This window comes from Peromyscus leucopus, chromosome 15 (genome assembly GCF_004664715.2).
Source record: "Peromyscus leucopus breed LL Stock chromosome 15, UCI_PerLeu_2.1, whole genome shotgun sequence".
NCBI classification, from domain to species: domain Eukaryota; kingdom Metazoa; phylum Chordata; class Mammalia; order Rodentia; family Cricetidae; genus Peromyscus; species Peromyscus leucopus.
The window spans coordinates 13,593,745-13,614,083 of record NC_051076.1 but is presented as its reverse complement, the minus strand read 5'-3'; the positions used below and the strand labels follow the sequence as shown (position 1 = coordinate 13,614,083).

Here is a 20,339-nt window from a genome sequence, read left to right as displayed (position 1 = left end):
AATTCATTTAATTCATTAAGAGCTCTTACAGACTATATATAAACTGAGCCAGGTTCATTCAGCCCACAACACTGCACCTTTCTTGTGTATACCAAAATCACAAAATAAAAAATAAATAAATAAATAAAAAAACCTCTTCCCTAGAATTTTTATTTCTACTCATTTTATTGATAGGAGTCCCCAATAGGAAATGTAGTTTGGGGGATTTCAGCTTTTAGAATTTCAACACTCAGCATTTTAGTCTTTGAGGACCATACTTTGGGGGTTTTAGACTTGTAGAAATATCATTATCTCAATGATGGCAATCTGGAACGTGTCCTTCAGGGTTATGACTGGCAGTTCCTGGCTGTGACTAGAGAACAGTAGAGACTGGTCAGCTGACCACAGACCACCCAGGCACTGTTCACTGCAGGCTTCCCATTGAGCCCCTGGGCTCATCTGATTATCCAGACAAAGATGCTGGGCATCTACAGCAACGTTTTGTGTCAAAGGGACAGGTATGTATTAGGGCTTGAGCAGGTTCTGAAGGCACAAGAAGCCTTGACCCCTGCTATTTTGTATTGTTCCTTATTGGGACAAAATTCACACCTACAGCTCCATAGGGAAGTTCTCTATGAGCAAATGATAACATAAGAAGAAATTTAAGCCTTGGTTATAGCTGGTTTCAGGCACTATATTAATACCTCCCCCAAAAAACACAGACAGGTGGGGCATTGCAGTCATACACTAAGGAGGAACCATGGAGGCAAAATTACCCAGGGAGCCTTACACTTGCTTGGTTGTTTTTCCTACAAACAAACAGAATGTGAAGTACAAATCCACAGGGATTCAAAGACTGGTGCTAATGGCTTTGTTGAACAACCTCAGACTTAGAAGTCAAATGATTTTTAATTGATGACGAGCAAGTAAATGAATAAATGTCCACAAATGAGCACAGCGTGTGGACATTGCTCTCCCATCTGCATCAGTCTTCAAAAATGATTCCCACCCAGTACATCAGCCACCCTCTTTCCCTAGCTAGCCATTCTTAATCAATGGTTCATAAACAAAGCAGCCCAGTTAACAGAGATGAAGGGTGTGTGGGCCTAGCCACACAGACTCACATTCACCAAAGCTGATGTGTTGACTGCAGAGAACAATACTGGCCTCCCCATTCAGCACCGTACATGGGGTGGGGCTGGGGATATAGCGTTGGTGAGTTACCTGTTGGCACTCTAATCATTATTGGGCTGCGACAGACTTTTATCTGTTCTCACCGTTCTTACAGAATAGACATTTTCTATAGATAAAGACTTGTCTTCTCTTTCTGCAGCATTATTACAAATCCTCCGCTGGAAGACATAGTGTAAAGTAAGCTTTCACTACTACAGCACTGCTGTTGAGCATGAAATGTGTTTTGCAGCAGACGAAGCATGAAAATGAGCTCATGTTTGGAGAAATCACCAGTCTCACTACATCCCCAATCTGTAACTCTGATGCAGCTGGCTTGATAGAATACTGGAATGGCCTCCTGAAGATGCTGTTACAACGCCAGCTTGGTGACAAAACCTTGCAGAGCTGCAATAACATCTCCAGGATGCAAAATGTACTCCAAATCTGTAACCGAAACAGGATGCCATGTGTCCTGTGGCCAGTATCCACAGACAAGAACTAAGGCATAGAATCAGGGGCCGCTCCTGTAATGATCACCCTCACAGATCACTACAGCTTTGGGTTGTTACGGCTGGGACAAAGAGGGATGCTTCTATCAGGTGTCATAGCAATGGCCCACTGACTTACAGCTCAGATTTCTCTGCGAAGGGAATTAACAGGCCAAGAAGGTTACTGCACTAGCTGGGGTGGCTGTTCCTGACTGTCAAGGGGAAACTGCTATCGTGGAAGGCTTGCTGTAAGGTGGAGAACATCTGACACGAAGGAGCTCCTCCAGGGCCCTCTTCCTGCTCTCAAGTCCTGAGCTAAGTGAATGGAAAATAATAACAAGCCAAGACAAGCCTGACTTCTGATGGTGCAGACCCCTGAGGAATGAGTTTACTCACTTTCCCAGGCATGCAGCTATAATCAGTTGTCTATCTGCTGAGGCCAAAGGAAATACAGTCTTAGGAGAAGGTCTGCAAATATATCTATGACCACATATGACCACTGACAAAGAAACAAGGACCCTTAGACTTAAGAGTATTTCTTCCTTATTTTTCTATAAATGTATCTGGATATTATTAGCTAATTCTTTTCTTTCTTTTTTAAATTCTCCTTCCCATTTCCCTATCATCCAAAATAAAGTGTTCACATTAGCATAAAAAGGACAGAGTGATTGAAGAGCAAACTGAACATCACCCAAAGACGGATGAAGGATTTCTTATCTTCTTTTGAGGGAAGAATTAGAATGTCTTTTGTTATTTAGGATTGCAACATCAGGTAAAAAAATAATCTTGCTGTTGTCCTTATTTGCAAGTTAAAACCAGTTTAGAGCAATGTAGAGACATTCCATACTTTCAAAGAATGGCCAAATTGACAAGGGATAGGTTGTTGTAGTTTCTAGTGTGTTGACTGAGCAAAGCTAGAACTCTGTTTCCTGGAATTTCCTCTTCCCTGGGTCCTGGGTTAGAATTGGCCACAGGAGAAACTTGCACAAGATTTGGAAGGCAGAAATGAAAACAGTGGCATCTGTATGTGCTAAAGGTCAGTACAGAGGCAGACACAGCTGATGTGCAGGCTTGCCATACAGGCACGGAGCAAATGGCCAGGTCGCACAGGGCCCCCAGCCCCCTCTCATCAACCACCTCAGTGTTAGGATACAAAAGCAATGGGCAGACCCGTGCTCCATTGTGTCCCTGCAGATCCCATTTGTACTTACACACATCATTCATATCTCCTTTCTGACCCATGGCCCTGTGGACATCTAATTCCTGACTGGGAAGCAGCAACTATATATAGGATGTTTAACTACCTTCCACAGCAATGGATGTACAATCCCACAGTGAAAACCTTATTCTGTATTACTCATAAGACACTCCCACTTCCCTAAATTCTGAATTCTAATGCATTAATATATGTTAAACTCCCATGTGTCCACTTTGAGAAGACAGCTGAATATGGGAGATCTATATCTATATTGTGTATAAACATATATAATACATGTGTGTTTTGTTTTTGAGACAGTCTTTCTACATAGCCCTGGCTGTCCTGGAACTCACTAAGTCGACCAGGTGGGATTATATTTCTAATTTAAGTCACTAGTATGCTATTATATAAGCTTGACTAAGATGAAATGAATCTTTCCTAGTTAAAAAAAAATTCTTTAGGCATTATTTTTAGAAAATAGAGGAGAAATATCTTGCCTTAAGAAGCAAGACACATACGAAATACAAATAAACAGTTTCTTAAAACAGCCCCCAAGCCTTGCTCACCAAGCTATTACCAATAATTCCTAAGGGTAAAAATGTAAACATGATGATTCAGAGAGCACAGCAGGAGAAAAACATCAGACTCTAGTACACACGTGACAGCACCCAAATCAGCTTTGCAGCCTGTAGGTTCCCTGTCTTTCTTTACATCAGGGTCCAGTGAAATGAACGAAGTCTCAGGAGGGATTCTACAAGCATGTTTGAAGCAGTGATCAATGCAACTACATTTGCACACAGCCCCAAGAACATGATCTATACAAAGAACACGGAAAGAACGGCAAGTGTGGAGAGAACACGGACCTGGGGCAGAGGGAAGGTATTCTCATCAGCAACTGTGAATTTCTTCACCTTGGTTCTGGTTCTTTGGTTCTTGTATTGAGTATTTACTATTGCAAAGTATGTTACATGGGCCTAATGAACCACATCCAGGCAGACGTGTCTTGTCCTCAGAGAAGTCACACACCTTATAGATGCATCTGATGGTAATAAACAGAGGTGTGTGCTCTATAGAGTGTGGGCTCTTAAACATCACACAACACCACAGGCCCACCCATTCTCCCCCAAGACACCCTTGTCACTGGGCAACTCCCCCTCTGTAGAGAGCTTGAATCCCCTGCTGCAGCCACCTGCAGACAGCAGGACTTCCACTTTGGCTCTCTTATATTCAAATGGAAGCATCAGCAAACCGGAAAGTTACAGTTCACATTATAAATTTAATGCTTTTTTGGTATAAAAGTGATATAAACTCAAGATGCAAAACATGAAATTAAAAACACAGACGAAGATTGTGTATAATCCAGTAACCCAGAGAGAAGAACACAGTCCCATTTTCCAGCCTTCATCTCAGTGGAGGAACTGTAATGCAGTCGGCAGCAGCTAGCAGATTACAGTTTCATAAGGTGCCACGCACTGTCCAAAGAACAGTGTATGTGCTCAGTCACAGTTCACAATACCCCAGGAGGAAGGCTCTCTGGTTCCCTGTAAGCCTGAGGCATAAAAAAAGGCTTCACCATGTTACAGCTCACAAAAGGCAGAGCTGGGATCCAAACCCGGGTTTGGCTTTTACAGACCAAGCAACTCCAGAAAGCCGTTCACTGTGGTCCTTCTCACACACCCGCCTGCGGGCAGGCAGGCAGACACCAGGGATCACAGAGTCACTAAGGTGAGTTTTCATTTGAGGGGCTCTCCTCTCCCAGCTACTCCCCACTCACTAAACCGCTCCTCCGGGAGGCCTTCACTCACCACAGCCTGCCAGAAGTGGAGTTGATACAACTGAGTCTCCAGAGGATAAGTGAACACATCTGCCTAAATTAATTCTAAAAATATGGTGTCAAATTCCTTTGCAAACTTCCTCGTGCTTTTATTCCCACGAGCAACAAAGTGTTACAGTAGATTCACATCAGAAACTGTAAGGTGTTTTTTCTTTCAATTATTACATTTGACTAACACTATGGCAGTCAAACTTTATTCTATGACCTTTAATTCAGTTACATTAATTAAATTTAGCATATCCAGTAATTATTCTCTAAGTTACTAGTTACGTCAACTTAAATATGAACATCATGTTTTTAATGACCGGGAATTTTAGTTGGTGACTTGAACTACGTACATGAACACAGGGAGAGAGGTCTCTATCGAGCATGCCTTGGGAGTTCACAAAAATGACCAGCACTTTAAGAGTAAGTACCGTGTCTAGACTGCTGAGATGGCGCAGCAGGTAAAGGCACCTGTTGCCAAGCCTGACACCTGAGTGTAACCCCAGGACCCAAACGGTGGAAAGAACCAACTCCCACAAATTGTTCTCTGACCCCCATATATGTGCTGGAACACATGTAGTGCTGCAATGCCTCCCTTGTATTAAAATAAAAAAAAATTATCTACCCAACACTCCCTCAGATTTTTAAATCCTTCGTTATTTCCAGAAAATGACTATATATTAATTGCACGCATTTCCTAAGCATTTCCAGCACAGCTATGCTGTACACAGCACACATGCATGTGTGAAGAGAGAAGGGTATTCTCTTGGTGTATCTTGGCTGTTTCTACAAGGCAGCAAGGGCAGTTCTGCAAACTGTGATCTCCACTGCTTGACTGATGTGGTAATCAGAGGTCTTGATCTCAGAGTATAGCATTATAAGAAGAAGAGACTTACAGAAACTATAGTTCAGTTTGAAAGCCTACCACAGATTCATCCACAGCAGAATCAGCAAGGCAAGTAAGACTGGATTCTGGAGACAGTAACCTCTTCCTTGACAGGTTTTCCCCATCGTGACTTTAGGGAAGAGAGGCCATGCTCAACAGGCACTTGAGGGGTTGAGGGAATGAAGATGACTAAGAGGAGACAGCAAAGGAGAGGATGCACTGATCCATCAGACATGAGCACAGTATGTCACTCATGTCCCAGTGAGACCCTTGGCCGAGACTGGCCAACAGGCAGAGGGCAGACACAGGAAGCCTGGCTAAGGCAGCCTGGAGAAGCCCACCTACAGTGATCAAGGCTCTGTCACAGACACTGGCACTTCCCCAAGCCTGCTTCTTAGTATGTCAAAATTTCCGGTATGTAAAGGGGGTCTGTAAACATGATGCTAAAAGCTCTCCATGGACCATGACAAAGCAGCCTGCTAGATTGAAGTCTGGGGTGTTCGTGAAGCACAGAGGTCCAAGTCTGCAAGTCTACTCAAGCTAACCTTCGACTTAACCTCTCCCAGGGTTGTGGTGGACCCTGGATTAGTTCTTGCTAAGGTATATGAGGCCCCTCTACTCTCCGCCCAGTCCCCTTCTTCCCCCCAGTGTGACTTCCACAGAGCAGCTTGGCACGAGAGTCCTCTGTCCATCTCCAGCAGCCTTTGTTTCCTGCCCTCCTCAGTCAGGTGACAGGGCACTGTAACTTTCTGCTGCACTTGTTTGCCTCTGGGTCCTGCTCCCTCTGGGCTCTGAGTCTCTCCAGAGCAGGGTTCCGGTTTCACTGCCTTTGTCTCCCAACTGCTTTCACTTATGATGAGGCGAACAGAAAAGGAAAGAAAAGACAACCTCTTTCAGGCAGTGAAAGCTGCTCCTCTGACCCCAGGAAGAAGGCAGCCATGCTAACCCTGTCACCATACCCTTTACCAGCAGGTCATGAAGATTTTGGACAGTGCCTAGGCTTGTTTACTCCTTAAACTAAATTGATAAGATGGCTGGGACAGAACCAAGGGCACTGTGTGGCCTCTCACATTGTTCGGCTGGTTCTGGTTTTCAGGTCCCTGTCATGTCTAGTCTCATAACGGCTCAGCACTTCACGCTGGGGAAGGGAGGGAAGGACGGGGATTCTTCCTTAGCCGCTTCCACCTTAGCCGCTTCCACCTCGCAGCTCCAGGGGCCTCACCCCCTCCCATCTGCCTCCGAAGCAGACGGTCCCTGCTATTTCCTATTGCTGTCCCTGCTCATAGAAACAGAGTCGTCATTTCTGACACTCTCTGAAGCCTCCAATGAAAGAAGGTGCTTGTGTAATCACCGCCACATACGTCAGTAGACACCGCAGCAGGAGGTTTGGGGGAAAGCATTCTTTAAGCTAAAAACTCTCTGAGAGCACCTGATGGTGTTGAGAGAGATTAGGGAAAGTGAGTTATAAAATCTGCCCCTTATAACCTCATTCTACTGATAACAAATGAAAGTAGACTTTGGTTCATTAAGTCATTAATAGAAGAATATAGAAAATACCCATTTAGGAAGTTTGTGTGAAGTCCCACTTTAATTAGGAAGAAAGCATTTTGACCACAGGCAAGTCTAGAGCAAGGCTAAACTCTGATAACAGTCACAGCCTCACCTCTGAAAAAGAGCCCCAGGATCATTGTCCAGAGAAACCAACAAAGTCTTACAGATAATGCACACTAGAAAACAGAGCAATCAAATGGAGAGTCGAAAACTAGGAAGGTGCTGATCTCTAATAGTGCGAGCTTTGCTGTGGTTAGCAAACAACGTGCTAGTACCCAATGAAAACGGTTCTTGGTGTGAAATCTGGCTTAGTAACACGATACAGAAAACTGAAGGACAGAACGCTGTAAGCACACTTTACAGCAATACCTGATTTCAATGAGAAAGCACCTCACAGACGTGGGTTTAATTACATTAATTTCATTATGCTATTCAGATTTTAATCCATCTGTGAGTTTGTGAAAATGTCTATGCAAGTTCTGGTAGCACACTTCTCTCCTTCTTGATGACAAGTGGCAACTTTTGAAAGCCAGTCATTTAATAACTACAATAAATGGTTTCCAAAAATCAATTATGATTTTGGAAATGACATACCACCCCCTCCAAGGTTCCAGGAAGATCCAGGATGAGGAAACAGAAAGACTCTAAGAACCAGAGGCGTGGAGAAGGACTGTGAAATTCCATGTTCTAGACACAGCCACTGCAATCACTGCAACCGGGGTTACCTGTGCTGGGCCTATACAAGTCTGGCCCTGATACGGGCAGTTACGGGCAGAGGATGGGCTCACTAGCCCTCCCCTTCTCTGCTGAACTATTGGCAGATTCTGGGAGAGGGGGACGTCACTGGCTTCAGCTGTGTGTCCACTGCGGGGCCCAGAAGCTCTGGTGTATAACTCTAAAGCCAGGGTTCAAATGCAGCCCTACGTAAGACTCAGTGAGTTGCCACAGAAAGACATGAGTGTGGGAACGTGTTCTGTAGGGAGAGGATGAGTTGACAGGGGTGGGAGGGAGACTAGAGAGAGCAGGAAGAGAGAGTGATTAGAATGCCTTATATACCTGTAGGAGATTGTCAGAGAGCAAATTTAATTAATCTAAAAACTTTGAAGTGAAAGACTTGAAAACAAAAATTGCAGACCTTTTTAAGTCTGCAGGTAGAAGAGTCTCACACATGACACATTTTTAGGTTCATAAAATTACATAAAGCTTTTCCAAAAACTTCATTTCAGGCTTCTTTCTCCTAGGGGGACAGGAAACACATACTTTTAAGGCATTGTGAAACTGGAAGAGAAACACCCAAAGGCAAAACAGAAAACAAACAAACATTTCAAAAAGAAAGATAGACAGACCAGCAGAAAATGACCACAAAAGACAGAATTGCCCTGGGGTCAAATTCTAAGCCTTGGATCCACCGCAAAGTTTAGAGCTGAAGCCACAGCTCCCTGCCTCCCTGACTGGACAAGTGTCCCAGGTCAACAGGATCTCACCGGAGCAGAAACCTCCCTCTCCCTCCCGCCTGCCCCTATGTAGGAAGTCATTCTCTAACGCCAAGTTTCACACAGATAAAACTAGGTAAACAGAAATTTGCTATCAAAAGAGAAGAAAAAACACCAACAAACCAGAAATGAAAACACCACACGACAGATATTCACAGGAACAAACAGTAAATTACACATCCAGGAGCATCAGATGGCAGGATTTCCAGAAACAGAATGTAAATGCCTACATATTAAATGCTAAAGAAAATGACATCACAAAGAAGCAAGGATGAGGAGGCTACATCACAGACAGAGGACTGCAAGAAGAGTCCAGACCTTCAGAAATGACAACTAGAACAATGAAACTCAGAGTGGGCAGATGCAGAAAGGGAAGACTGGGATGTGGGTCAATGCTCCAACTAGACTAGGGACTGCTGCTGGGCTGGGCTGAGACGCTGACAGCAGTACACTATAAATGTCACTGAGGAAACCAATGAAACACACAGGAAGAGAGCAACAGCGAGCAAGACAGACAGATAAGCCTGACAGAACATTTAAAGCAGCATCAGGACCAACCACTTCAATAAAAGACAAAGCTCCAACTAGATGCTGTCAATGAGCCCTGGTTTACATATAAGGACACCTGCAGGCTGAAAGTCAAAGGATAGAAAAAGATACTCCATTTAAGCAGTAACCGAAGAGAGCAGGGGTGGCCATATTTATATCAGATAAGATAGAATCTTAAAATTTGCCATAAAAGACAAGAAGGACATCACATAACGACAGAACAATAAAATAAAGACGACACAACAATTACAAAAATATATGTGTTCAACATCAGAAGAGATACAACAATTACAAAAATATATGTGTTCAACATCAGAAGATCTGGATGTATAAAACCAACACGGACAGCAACGCAACAGTAACGGATTTCAATACTCCACATGCAGTAATGGATACGGCATCAATAAAGAAACGAGGACGTGAACAACAACACAGACCAAATGGGCACATCAAAAGCATCCCATGCTGATATGGTGGGACACATCTATAATCCTAACACTTGGGAGGCTAAGGCTGGAGGCTTGAAAGTTTGAGAGCATCCTGAGCTACATGGTGAGACACTGTTTCAAAAACCAACAAGGAAAAAAAAGGAAAACATTCCATACACCCAATAGCAGCACAATATATACTATTCTCAAGTACACACACAACAGTTTCCATGATAGGTTACATTACACACACATACGTATACACACACACACACACACACACACACACACACACACACACAGATAAAATAAAAAATAAAGCACAAACTTAAGATTGATATGATACCATATATTTTTTTCCAACTCTAATGGTGTGAAACTAAAAAAAAAAAAAAGGACAGAAGAACTAGAAAATAGACAAATTTGTTGAAATTAAATATATTCCTCTGAAGAACTCTAATAAACCTACAAATACTCTATTATGAAGATACAGAAAACCTACGCAGATCTATAACCAGTAAAAGGAGTGAATCTACGATCAGAAACCTTCTACTAAAGAATGACCAGGAGCAGATGGCTTCACTGATGGAGTCGGCAAACATTTAAAGAAGAACTGACACCCATCCTTCCAACCTCTCCCCAAAACTGAACAAGAGGAAATGCCATCTAACTGATTTGTGAATCCAGTGTTACACTGATACCAACGACTAAGACAGTATCCTAAGAAGAGAAAGCCGCAGGTCAACATGCCCAGTGACTATAAACAGGCACAAACATCCCCAAAACAAGCAATGAACAAGTATATCCAAGTCAATAGCATGTTACAAGGATCATATGCTAGAGTTCACACCTGAAATACAAAGATGGCTCAATGTGCAAAATCAGTGTGATATACAACCTATCAAGACAAGAAGAATTAAAATTCTATAATAATCTCCACAGATACAGATTTTATATGTAAGCATTTATATCAGACAAGATCTACTGCAACACTCGGCAAATGGGATGAAAGGGAACTACCTAAGTGTAATGAAGACCACTTAGGAAAAGCCCACAGCTCACCTAACAGTTAATGGTAGGACAAAACAAACAAAAGTTGTCTTCTAAGATCGGAAACAATGGCAAATGACCATGCTCACCATTTCCATTCAACATGGTTCTGGAACTCTTAGCCCAAACAATTCAACAAGAAAAAGAAAAGGTATTCAAATTAGGAAGGAAGGAGGAAAAATACCTGTGTGTAGTTGAGACAATCTTATATGCAACCCCATTTACATCCTACAATAACCTGTTCAACTTAATATACAAATCCAAACACCTTCAAGATCCAAAATCAACACACACACACACACACACACACACACACACACACTCAGATGTGTGTCTATCACTAACAAGGAACTATCTGGGAAAAAAATTCAGAAAACAAGCCAATTTTTAAAATACCAAAATGAATAAAATATTTCGGAATAAACTTAACCAAAGAAGTAAAATATTGCTGAAAGAAATTAAAGACAAAAAAATGGAAAAGATAGCCCATGTTCATAGATTAGAAAAATTAATACTGTCAAAATGTCCATATTATGGCTGGGTGGTGGTGGCGGCGGCGGCGGCGGCGGCGGCGGCGGCAGCAGCAGCAGCAGCGCACGCCTTTAATCCCAGCACTCTGGGAGGCAGAAGAAGGTGGATCTCCGTGAGTTCAAGGCCAGCCAGGTCTACAAAGCGAGTTCCAGGACAGGCTCCAAGACTACACAGAAAACATTGTCTCAAAAAACCAAACAAACAAACAAACAAACAAAACAAAACAAAACAAAACAAAAATGCCCACACCACCTAAACCAATCTATAGGCCCACTGTAATCTCTATCAAAGTTCAACCTCGTGTTTTTGTAAGAACAGTAAAACATCTGTGGTAATTTGAATGTAATTGGCCCCCATAATCTCACAGGGAGTGGCACTATTAGGAGGCGTGGCCTTATTGGAGTAGGTATGGTTTTGTTGGAGGAAATGTGTCACTGTGGAGGCGGGCTTTGAGGTCTCATCTATGCTTAAGCCACACCCAGTGAGACAGACCACTTCTTGTTGCCTGTGACTCAAGATATAAGGACTCTCAGCTCCAGCACCACATCTGACTATATGCTACCATTCACACCATGATGATAATGAACTACATCTCTGAAAATGTAAACCACCCCAATTAAATGTTTTTTTCCTTTATAAGAGTTGCAGTGGTCATGGTGTCTCTTCACAGCAATAGAAACCCTGACTAAGACAACATCCTAGGATTCATAAAGAACCACGAAGGACTCTGAATATCCTAAACAATCAACAACAAAAGAATAAAAGTGGACCCTCACTCTACAACATTAAAACTAAGCTCAAAACAGATTACAGACTTAACTGTAACACTTGAGCTATAGAACTCCTAGAAGAAAATGTCAGAAAAAAGCTTCATGATGTAAATCTTGGCAATGATTTACTGGATGTGACAGCAGCCCAGGCTGTCACAGCAGATGAGGACAACTAGAGCAGAGACCACAGGGAAAACCAGGGGAAGAAGACCTCCAGGATGGGAGAAGGCAGCTGCAAGCTATGCATTTCATGTGGAGCTACTATCCAAAATGTATCAGGGATTCCTCACACACTCCAATGGCAAACAGGTCAATATCCTGATTTTAGAATATGCACGGGACCTGAACGACGTTTTCCCAAGGAGTATTAACAAGTGGCTCACAGGTGAAAGAAAACAGCCTCAACGGTGCTAACCATGAAAAAACACCAGGACCACAGCAGAGCACCACTTATTGGGGTGGCTGTTATCAAGCAGGGTTTGGTTTTGTCTATGGTTCTGAGAACTGAACCCAGGGCCCTGCACATGCTAATCAAGTGCACTGAGCTACATCCCTACCCAGGATTGTTATCGTCAAAACTGAAATCACAAGAGTTGTCAGAATTCTGAGCTCAAGTAGAGAAACCAGAACCTGTACACTGTTGTTAAAGATGTCAAATGTTGGAGTATCTATAAAAAACAATATGGAAGCTCCTTTGCAAATTAAGAATATAACAACATGTAACCAACCAGTTAACTCCACTTCTTGGTATTTATGTGGAAGAAATGAAATCAGGATCTCCAAGAGATATTTTCATTCCAATGTTTCTTGAAACACTTACCCTAGAAGGAGAAACAAACTAATATACATCAACAGATGACTGGATAAATAAAATACACTATATACTCACAACAGAATATTATTCATTCATAAAAAGAAAGACATTTTGCCATATATTGAAACACAGATGAACCTTATGGACACTGTGGAAAACAAAATACACCAACCACAAAAAGATAAATACTATGTGACTTCATTTTATGAGTAAAGTAACTGAAATCACCAAAGCAATGTCGGTGCTTGCCAGGGCCGGAGGAAAGAAAGGGAGAGTCACTGTTCAGTAGGTGCAAAGTTTCAGTCCTGCAACATAAAATTACTAGATACTTGGCTACCACGCTGTTTACAGGTAATAATACTATACTGCATACCCAAAGACTCACAAAAGTAGAGCCCGTGAAAGGTGTTTTTAAACACAATTAGAAAAAAACATCAACAGACGGGTTGGGAGACACTTAAAGACAACTGAAAACAGACACAGAAACACTGCACAGAGTAACTGCACTACAGACGACAGAGAAGCAATGAGGTGGGGAAAGGCATGAGTCAGGTGAAGACACAGGAGGACAGGATGGAAGCGCAGCAGAGCCAGTATGTCAGCGACACCAGAGAGGACAGACCCAAGCCAAGGCACAAAGGAACCATGGCGGACACATTTCTAAACTGAGGAAAGTCAGGCATCTACAGAAGGCAGAGCTTAACTACACAGCTCGTCATTTAGAAAAACAACGGACTAGTAAGAAAAAGGAAGATGTTTGCGTGTCTGGGGAGCCAGTCTGGGTATAAAAAGGAAGACACTGGGGGTGCCAGAAGAAAACATAATAGTTGCGAGGCACCAGAAGCTATGAAAACATGAATGCACAGATACAAAAAGCAAACAGGATGAAAATAAACCTATATCTAAACACACTACAGTAAAACTCCAACACCAAAGAGAAAGAACCTTAAAGAGACACACCAACAGACATGGCAACATGGAAGGGGAAGACCTGGCAGGCCCTAACCCTAAACAAAGGATGAAGACAACGAAGGATAACCTTCCCCAGGGAAGAGTCCCCCAACTGATATTCAACACCAAGAGGCTGGCCCTGAAGTCACACACATGCAAATTATACAAAATGGACCGAGCATGTTGTATTTCTATATTTGGGCACACACATACATACATACACACACAGACACACACATACACACGTGTATATGTACTATATAACAATAGGCATATGTATAATATGTGTATGTAACAATCAAAAGGATACCATGAATGGGAGGGGTTGGAGGGGAAAAGGGGAGGGAGAAGCGACCTAATTATATTTCAGTTAAGAAAGAAAAGGAGACAGCTTGCCAGTTATCAGACACATTCTACCAGAAACAGCATGATCAGTGGACAATGGGACAATTTTCTGACCCTTAAAGAAATTAAATCAACAATCTAGAGTTATAGACTGAGCAAAGCTGTCTTCCAATAATAAAGGCAAACTATTTTCAGATTTAAAAAAAAATTTACAAGCTGAGCACAGTGGCGCACGCCTTTAATCCCAGCACTCAGGAGACAGAGGCAGGCAGATCTCTGTGAGTTAGAGGCCAGCCTGGTCTATAGAGCGAGTTCCAAGACAATTAGGATAATGAGACCCTGTCTTGATAAAACAAAACAAAATTACAAATGGCTATCGTTAACCAAACCAACTTTTTTCTCCATTTGAGACAGGGTCTTACTCTACAGCTCAGGCTAACCTCAAACTTTGGATTCTCCTGCCTCAGCCTCCTGAGTGCTGAATTTACAAGCATATGCCACCATGCTCAGGTTCACCAAAAGAACTTGCAGGAATGTTCACCAGGAAAAAGAAAGGGAAAGCCTCAGATAGACAACAAATAATGAGGACTGTTATTTGAAAAATCAAGCAAAATAGCTAATTGTGCACACTGTAGGCTTTCAGAGAACACAGAAGGCTAGTGACGCGGCTAGGGGGCGGTAGCAGTGCTTGCCACCAACATGACAACCTAACCCTGCGCTTCACACAGTGGAAGGAGAGAACGGATTCCTCAAAGCTATTCTCTGACCTCCACTCTCCTGCCATGATACCTGCCTACAAACACACACACCAAACAAGAAGACTCAATAAGAGCATCAAGATGGAGAAATGACAATGTTCAAGGTCTTTCCTTCCCAGGTGACTGTCTGGACACCCACTCTGGAGATCATGAGCCTGGATTCATACAACTCACCAGTGGTTGCCGTGATCTCAGCAGTCCTGCCGAACCCTGCAAGCCAAGCCACAAAGGGTTTGGGAGTGTGTGGTAAGGGGAAAGGCAGGGCACTGCAGGCGACTGAGCACTAAGGACCAGAAGTGGTTAAGAAAAGCATATCCTGTTCTTCTTCCCATGTGGGACATTTGTGCTCTTGTTAAATCTCTAAGCCCAAACCAAACAAACCACCTCCCAGAAGCAATAGCCTGAGGAGAGCAACAGTTTAAGAGGTCAGAAATCTAGCATGACCTTGGGCAGGTCACTTGACTCTCGGGAGCCTTGGGCTGTGTACTGTAATGTCTACCCTTCGTTTTGGTGATAAACAAACTGGTTCGAAAGGGAATGTGACAGCACTGATCTCTCACACACATCAGTCACCGAGCCAGGCAAGGACAACAGAGAGAAGACAACCAGGCAGCAAGTGAGCTGCGCGGGGCAGGTACTGGGACACACGCAGGGAGTCCTGAGCAGAGCCACTGGCAGTGAATGCGCATGCAATCCACTTGTCTTTCCATCTCTACATAATGGTGGCCACTGGTCATCTACATAATGATGGCTGCTGGTCATATTGGCTACTGAGACAGCTTGTTAAAGTTGCCACATGAATTTCCAGTCTCTCGAAAGATACACCAGTAAAAGGATTAGTCATTGACTTTTGTCACGCTGATCTCTAGTTAGAAACACAGCACTGCTGTCAACACAGACAGAGAGGGCACTGCTGACCCACCAACAGAGGCTTTCCAAAACACTTATAAAAGTATTTCATTGAAAGGGGAAAGAGATTTATTAATGTATTTTAAAATAGTTCCTAAATCCATACTGGAATTATCCAAAAATGACCTGACAGCAAAAAAAGAAGATAAGCAAGTTTTTCGAACATGTTTCTATTTTCCCAGACTCACTCTTGACAACCTAAAATCAAACACAGTTTGCAGAAATTCCATGCTTTGTAACGTGTCTTTTCTGCTTCACTACAAAGTGTTTACTGCCTTAAAAGCTAATCACTGTTTCCTGTCGTAGTTAGCCAGGTGAGGCCTACCACAAGGCACACACAAACCATCATCTAAGAAGACCGCACACTGAATGTCCTCCAGAACAATTCTTTCTCTGCTGTACAAAGTAGGAAGTTAGACAGCCAGGCCACACAGTCCCCCGGGAATTTTAAATCTTGAACATGCATCCATGATATGGGAAAAGATTAGATATTGTATATTCTCTCTTTTTTTTTTTTTTTTTTTTTTTTTTTTGGTTTTTCGAGACAGGGTTTCTCTGTGTAGCTTTGCGCCTTTCCTGGAACTCACTTGGTAGCCCAGGCTGGCCTCGAACTCACAGAGATCCACCTGCCTCTGCCTCCCGAGTGCTGGGATTAAAGGCGTGCGCCACCACCGCCCGGCGATATTGTATATTCTCAAAGACACAAAATATGGCATAAGTAGCCGGGTGGTGGTGGTGGTGGTGGTGGTGGTGGTGGTGGTGTGGTGCACACCTTTAATCCCAGCACTCAGGAGGCAGAGCCAGGTGGATCTCTGTGAGTTCGAGGCCAGCCTGGTTGGTCTACAGAGCGAGATCCAGAAAAGGCACAAAGCTACACAGAGAAACTCTGTCTCAGAAAAAGAAAAAAAGGCATATGCATGCTGTATATGTTTAAGAAATGTTTGTTACCTGCAATATAATATTAATTTTTAAAAATTACTGTATTTGTTTATTTTAATTTCTAAGAGTAATAGTGTTTTAGCTACTGTCTTTAATATTCAAAGACCTAAAAGGCTTTAGTAAGTCATACAAGTAAACATTTTATAGATTTTTAAAAAATATGTCATGTATGGATATACTTAAAAATACGTACGAGTACAAACAAATGCATATTTTGGCCACCATGCTGGCATTAATACATGCACTGACAAGCAAGTTTGTTACTCTATTCCACTGATGGGAGGTAAGGAACACGGATAGTGCCACTTATGACTTCAGTGGTCATTTAACAGCCTCCAGTGGTGTCCTCTTTGATCAACACCTGGAACACTTATGAGCCAGTGCAGCCCTAGCTACACACAGTCCCCTACTGTACACTACTGGGGATTGCATTTATCTCTTCTGTCAGCTCTTAGTGGGGAGAGGCCTTGTCTTCAGCCCTTCTGAATTCCCTTCCAGTCCAAAACCAGAGTTAAGTGCACACTCATTGATTAATTAACAGCCATAGCAGAGTAGATATTTTCCACAGCAATCAGGAGATAATTAGGATGCAGATAAAGTAAGCTACACGGGGAGGCGGTTATGTACCAGAGGAGAAACAAGAGTATTCGGAGTCTCCGAAAGAACATGTGCAGAACAAAGCAGATGAGTTGACCCAGCACAACCATGCTCAGAAGGCACAACAAAACTCCTAATGCTGCCACTGCTTAGCTCTGGAGTGCCCTGGTTCTTTTGTTCTTCCGTGGGAAGCCGTGTGTAGTGCCATTCCTTGCTGCCTGGTTCTACAATGCCATCTCATGTCTGGATAAAGATGCCTAGCCTACAAGCCTAAAAAGAGGTGTAGGAGTCAAGACAAAAATCGAACAATGTGCTTTCTCCCCTCACAGGTTAGCACACACAGAATTCTGTTCATAAAAGCAAAGGTCATCATCTGTTTGACTATTCATTCTCACTCTTGAATGACAGGATTTTTTTTTTAATTAATTCTTTGGCTTTAAAAAAAAATTTATTCCACCAAATTCTTGGCCTTTTTCTTCAACCTCCTTTAGCCTCCCAATGAAAATCATGCATCAATTCCATTTTTAAAACAACAGTTATAATGCAAATTAAGCTATAATGTGTGATGGAGACAGCCTTGGTGTCTTTATCGCTCTAAATGTATAACACTAGAGAGGACAAAGCGTACCACACATCTTCCTAGTTCTTCTAACAATGGTCCTGGTAGAATTCATTCTCCCTTCAAATAACTACGATTGCATTTCTGTGATCCCGGCCTCTCGATGAAACACCGCGTTCCTGTCTCATTCAGCACTTCAAGAAGTGAGCTTGCCTGCCTCTCCTCCCTATCTTTTGTCTCAGAACACCCCAGCACTTCAGGATGATTACTTTCCCACCCCTGTGAAGTCACTGGTACATTAAGCACTGGAGCACTGATGAGGTAAACAGACAACCAGACAGCTCTGGTCGGCCAACCAAAACCTAGAACCCCCCAGGGCCTTAAAACTTGGGCAATCACACTAGACCCTCTGGAGCCTCGGGAGGGCCCTGTACAGGTCATGAGGATTTTAAAACAACAGTGACAGAAAGCCACCTTTCCTGCAAAGGAACTTGCACACACATGAACACAGACAATCGGACTTCTCAGAAGGTGAAAATACAATCGGCCTTGTTCTCTTAGTTTTTAAGAGTTCAAACACCAAGAACATCTCAGTCTTGATTTTTAAAAATTAAAAACAACAACAAACAACTCTTGAGTGCAATCTGAACAGACACAGGGAAATCCTCCCTTCAAAGAAATGCACCTGGTGACACTCCCGAGCAGGAGAGGTAACTTAAAAACCTGTCCCTGAGTCATGAACCCTGGATGGAGGAAAAGAAGCCAGCTGGCTTCCTGGGGCTTTTAAAACATTTTTCTCTCTCACCCTGGGGCTACAGAAGCTGTAAGTGAAATTCTTCTACTCATCACTCCTGAGAGGAGTATCACAGTGATTTAAAGTCACACACACACACACACACACACACACACACACACACACACACACACCTCTACTCCACTGCCTTCTTTATTCCCTAAGGTGCCCATGCCCCCCCCCAACGTGAACCTGATTTTACAAAAAGCAAAGTCATGGGGCAGCGCGGTGTGTGTGTGTGTGTGTGTGTGTGTGTGTGTGTGTGTGTGTGTGTGTGTGTGTGGGAGTGCGGGTGTGTGTGTGTGTGTGTGTGTGTGTGTGCGTGAGTGTGCGCGTGTTTGCCCAGGACTCAAAGATCCAGAAAAAGCAAAGGGCTGAAAGATCCCACCCAGGACAGCCACGGTGTTAAGAGGTTCGGCTGGCTGGCTGGCTGGCTCGTGGGCTGTCGCCAAGCATCCATTCACTCGGGGGGTGTGGGGGAGTCCACAGGGCTGGGGTCGTCACGAAGCCAGCCTGGGTGCCCACCCTCTGCCCTCCATCCCCTTCCCCATCCCCTCAGGCAGGACCTCCTCCTCCTCCTCCGCGGAGCGGAGAGCGGCCCGGGGCCTCCCCCGGGTGGGGATGGGGAAGGACGGGGTAGGGGTCAGGCCGGGCTCGCCCAGGTGGCCGCGCTGGAGGCTCGGGGGGGACTCACGTTCTCTGTGTCCCGCTCGTTCACCGTGGGCAATGGCGTCCGCGCCGACATCTTGCGCGGGCGGCTGGGGTCGAGCCCGGGGGGAGGTGGGGGGTCCGGCGGGTCGCGGGCCGCGGAAGGGCTTCGGCGAGGGCGGGCGAGCGGGCGCGCGCGGGCGGGCGGGCGGACGAGCGAGCGAGCGAGCGAGCAGGCCGCACTGGGGAGCGCGCGGCTCCCGCAGGCCGCCGCGGGCGGGAAGGCGGGCGAGGACGCGGGGGCCGGGCTGCGGGGAGGGGTGGGAACGCCGGTCGGTCCGGGGCGCGACGGGCCGCGCGGGCTGGCTGGAGGGCGGGCGCCCCGGGAGCTGCCTCAGTGCGGCGCCGGGCGAGCGCGGCCCTGACAGCGCCGCCCGCGCGCCGCCTCAGGTGAGCAGCGCCGCCGCCGCCGCCGCCGCCGCCGTCGTCGTCGCTGCCGCTGCCGCTGCCGCATCCGCGCCGGGCCCCGCGGCCCCGAGCCCGCGCGCCGCGCCGGGCCGTCCCCGCCGCGCTCAACCGGAGCCGCGGCCCGAGCCGGTGCGCGCGGAGCGGCGGGCGCGGCGCGCAGCGCCCCGAGGCTCTTGGCGGCCGCCGCCGGGTGGGCGGGCGCCAGCCGAGGGGCCTCTCTCCATTCATTCCCTCATTAGGGATGCGGGGCCGCCTCCGCCCTCCCGCCCGCTCGCCCGCCCGCCTGCCCGGCCGGATTTCACGAGGGACTCGCCCCACCCGCGGACCTGGCTGTCCCCCCTCAGAACCTCCCGTGTCTTGGGATTTGATTTTGATTCTTGGGTGGTTTTTTTTTTAAAAAACCAGCACTGGGGACAACGGTGTGTTGAGGCGCGTAAATCGCAATCCCCTCCTTTTAAAAAAAAAAAAAAAGAATGCATTTTATTTGTGTCACTGGAGGCAGCGTTGGGTACCACCCTTCCATTCTCCGCGCCTTCAGTTCGTAGCGTTGCGCCAGCCTTCATTCAGTCCCCTTCTGCCCCGAGGTGGTGTTCGGGGTCAGGACTGGACACAAGGCACAAAAAGCCTCCTGTAAGCAGCTGGC

At 45.0% G+C, this 20,339-nt stretch overlaps 1 protein-coding gene across 2 annotated transcripts in view; it reads right to left on the bottom strand.

Annotated features, from left to right (window-relative positions):
- The window catches only part of LOC114682004 (serine/threonine-protein kinase MARK1-like), a 76,247-nt gene extending 56,832 nt beyond the window's left edge, over positions 1-19,415 (bottom strand). The window contains exon 1 of one of the 2 annotated variants that reach the window (XM_028855768.2): positions 19,275-19,415. In XM_028855768.2, coding sequence (XP_028711601.1) covers positions 19,275-19,325 — 51 coding nt within the window. In that variant the 5' untranslated portion in view covers positions 19,326-19,415. The remainder of the gene's footprint in view (positions 1-19,274) is intronic. The other variant, XM_028855767.2, reaches the window with a different exon arrangement.
- Between the last annotated feature and the right edge of the window lie 924 nt (positions 19,416-20,339).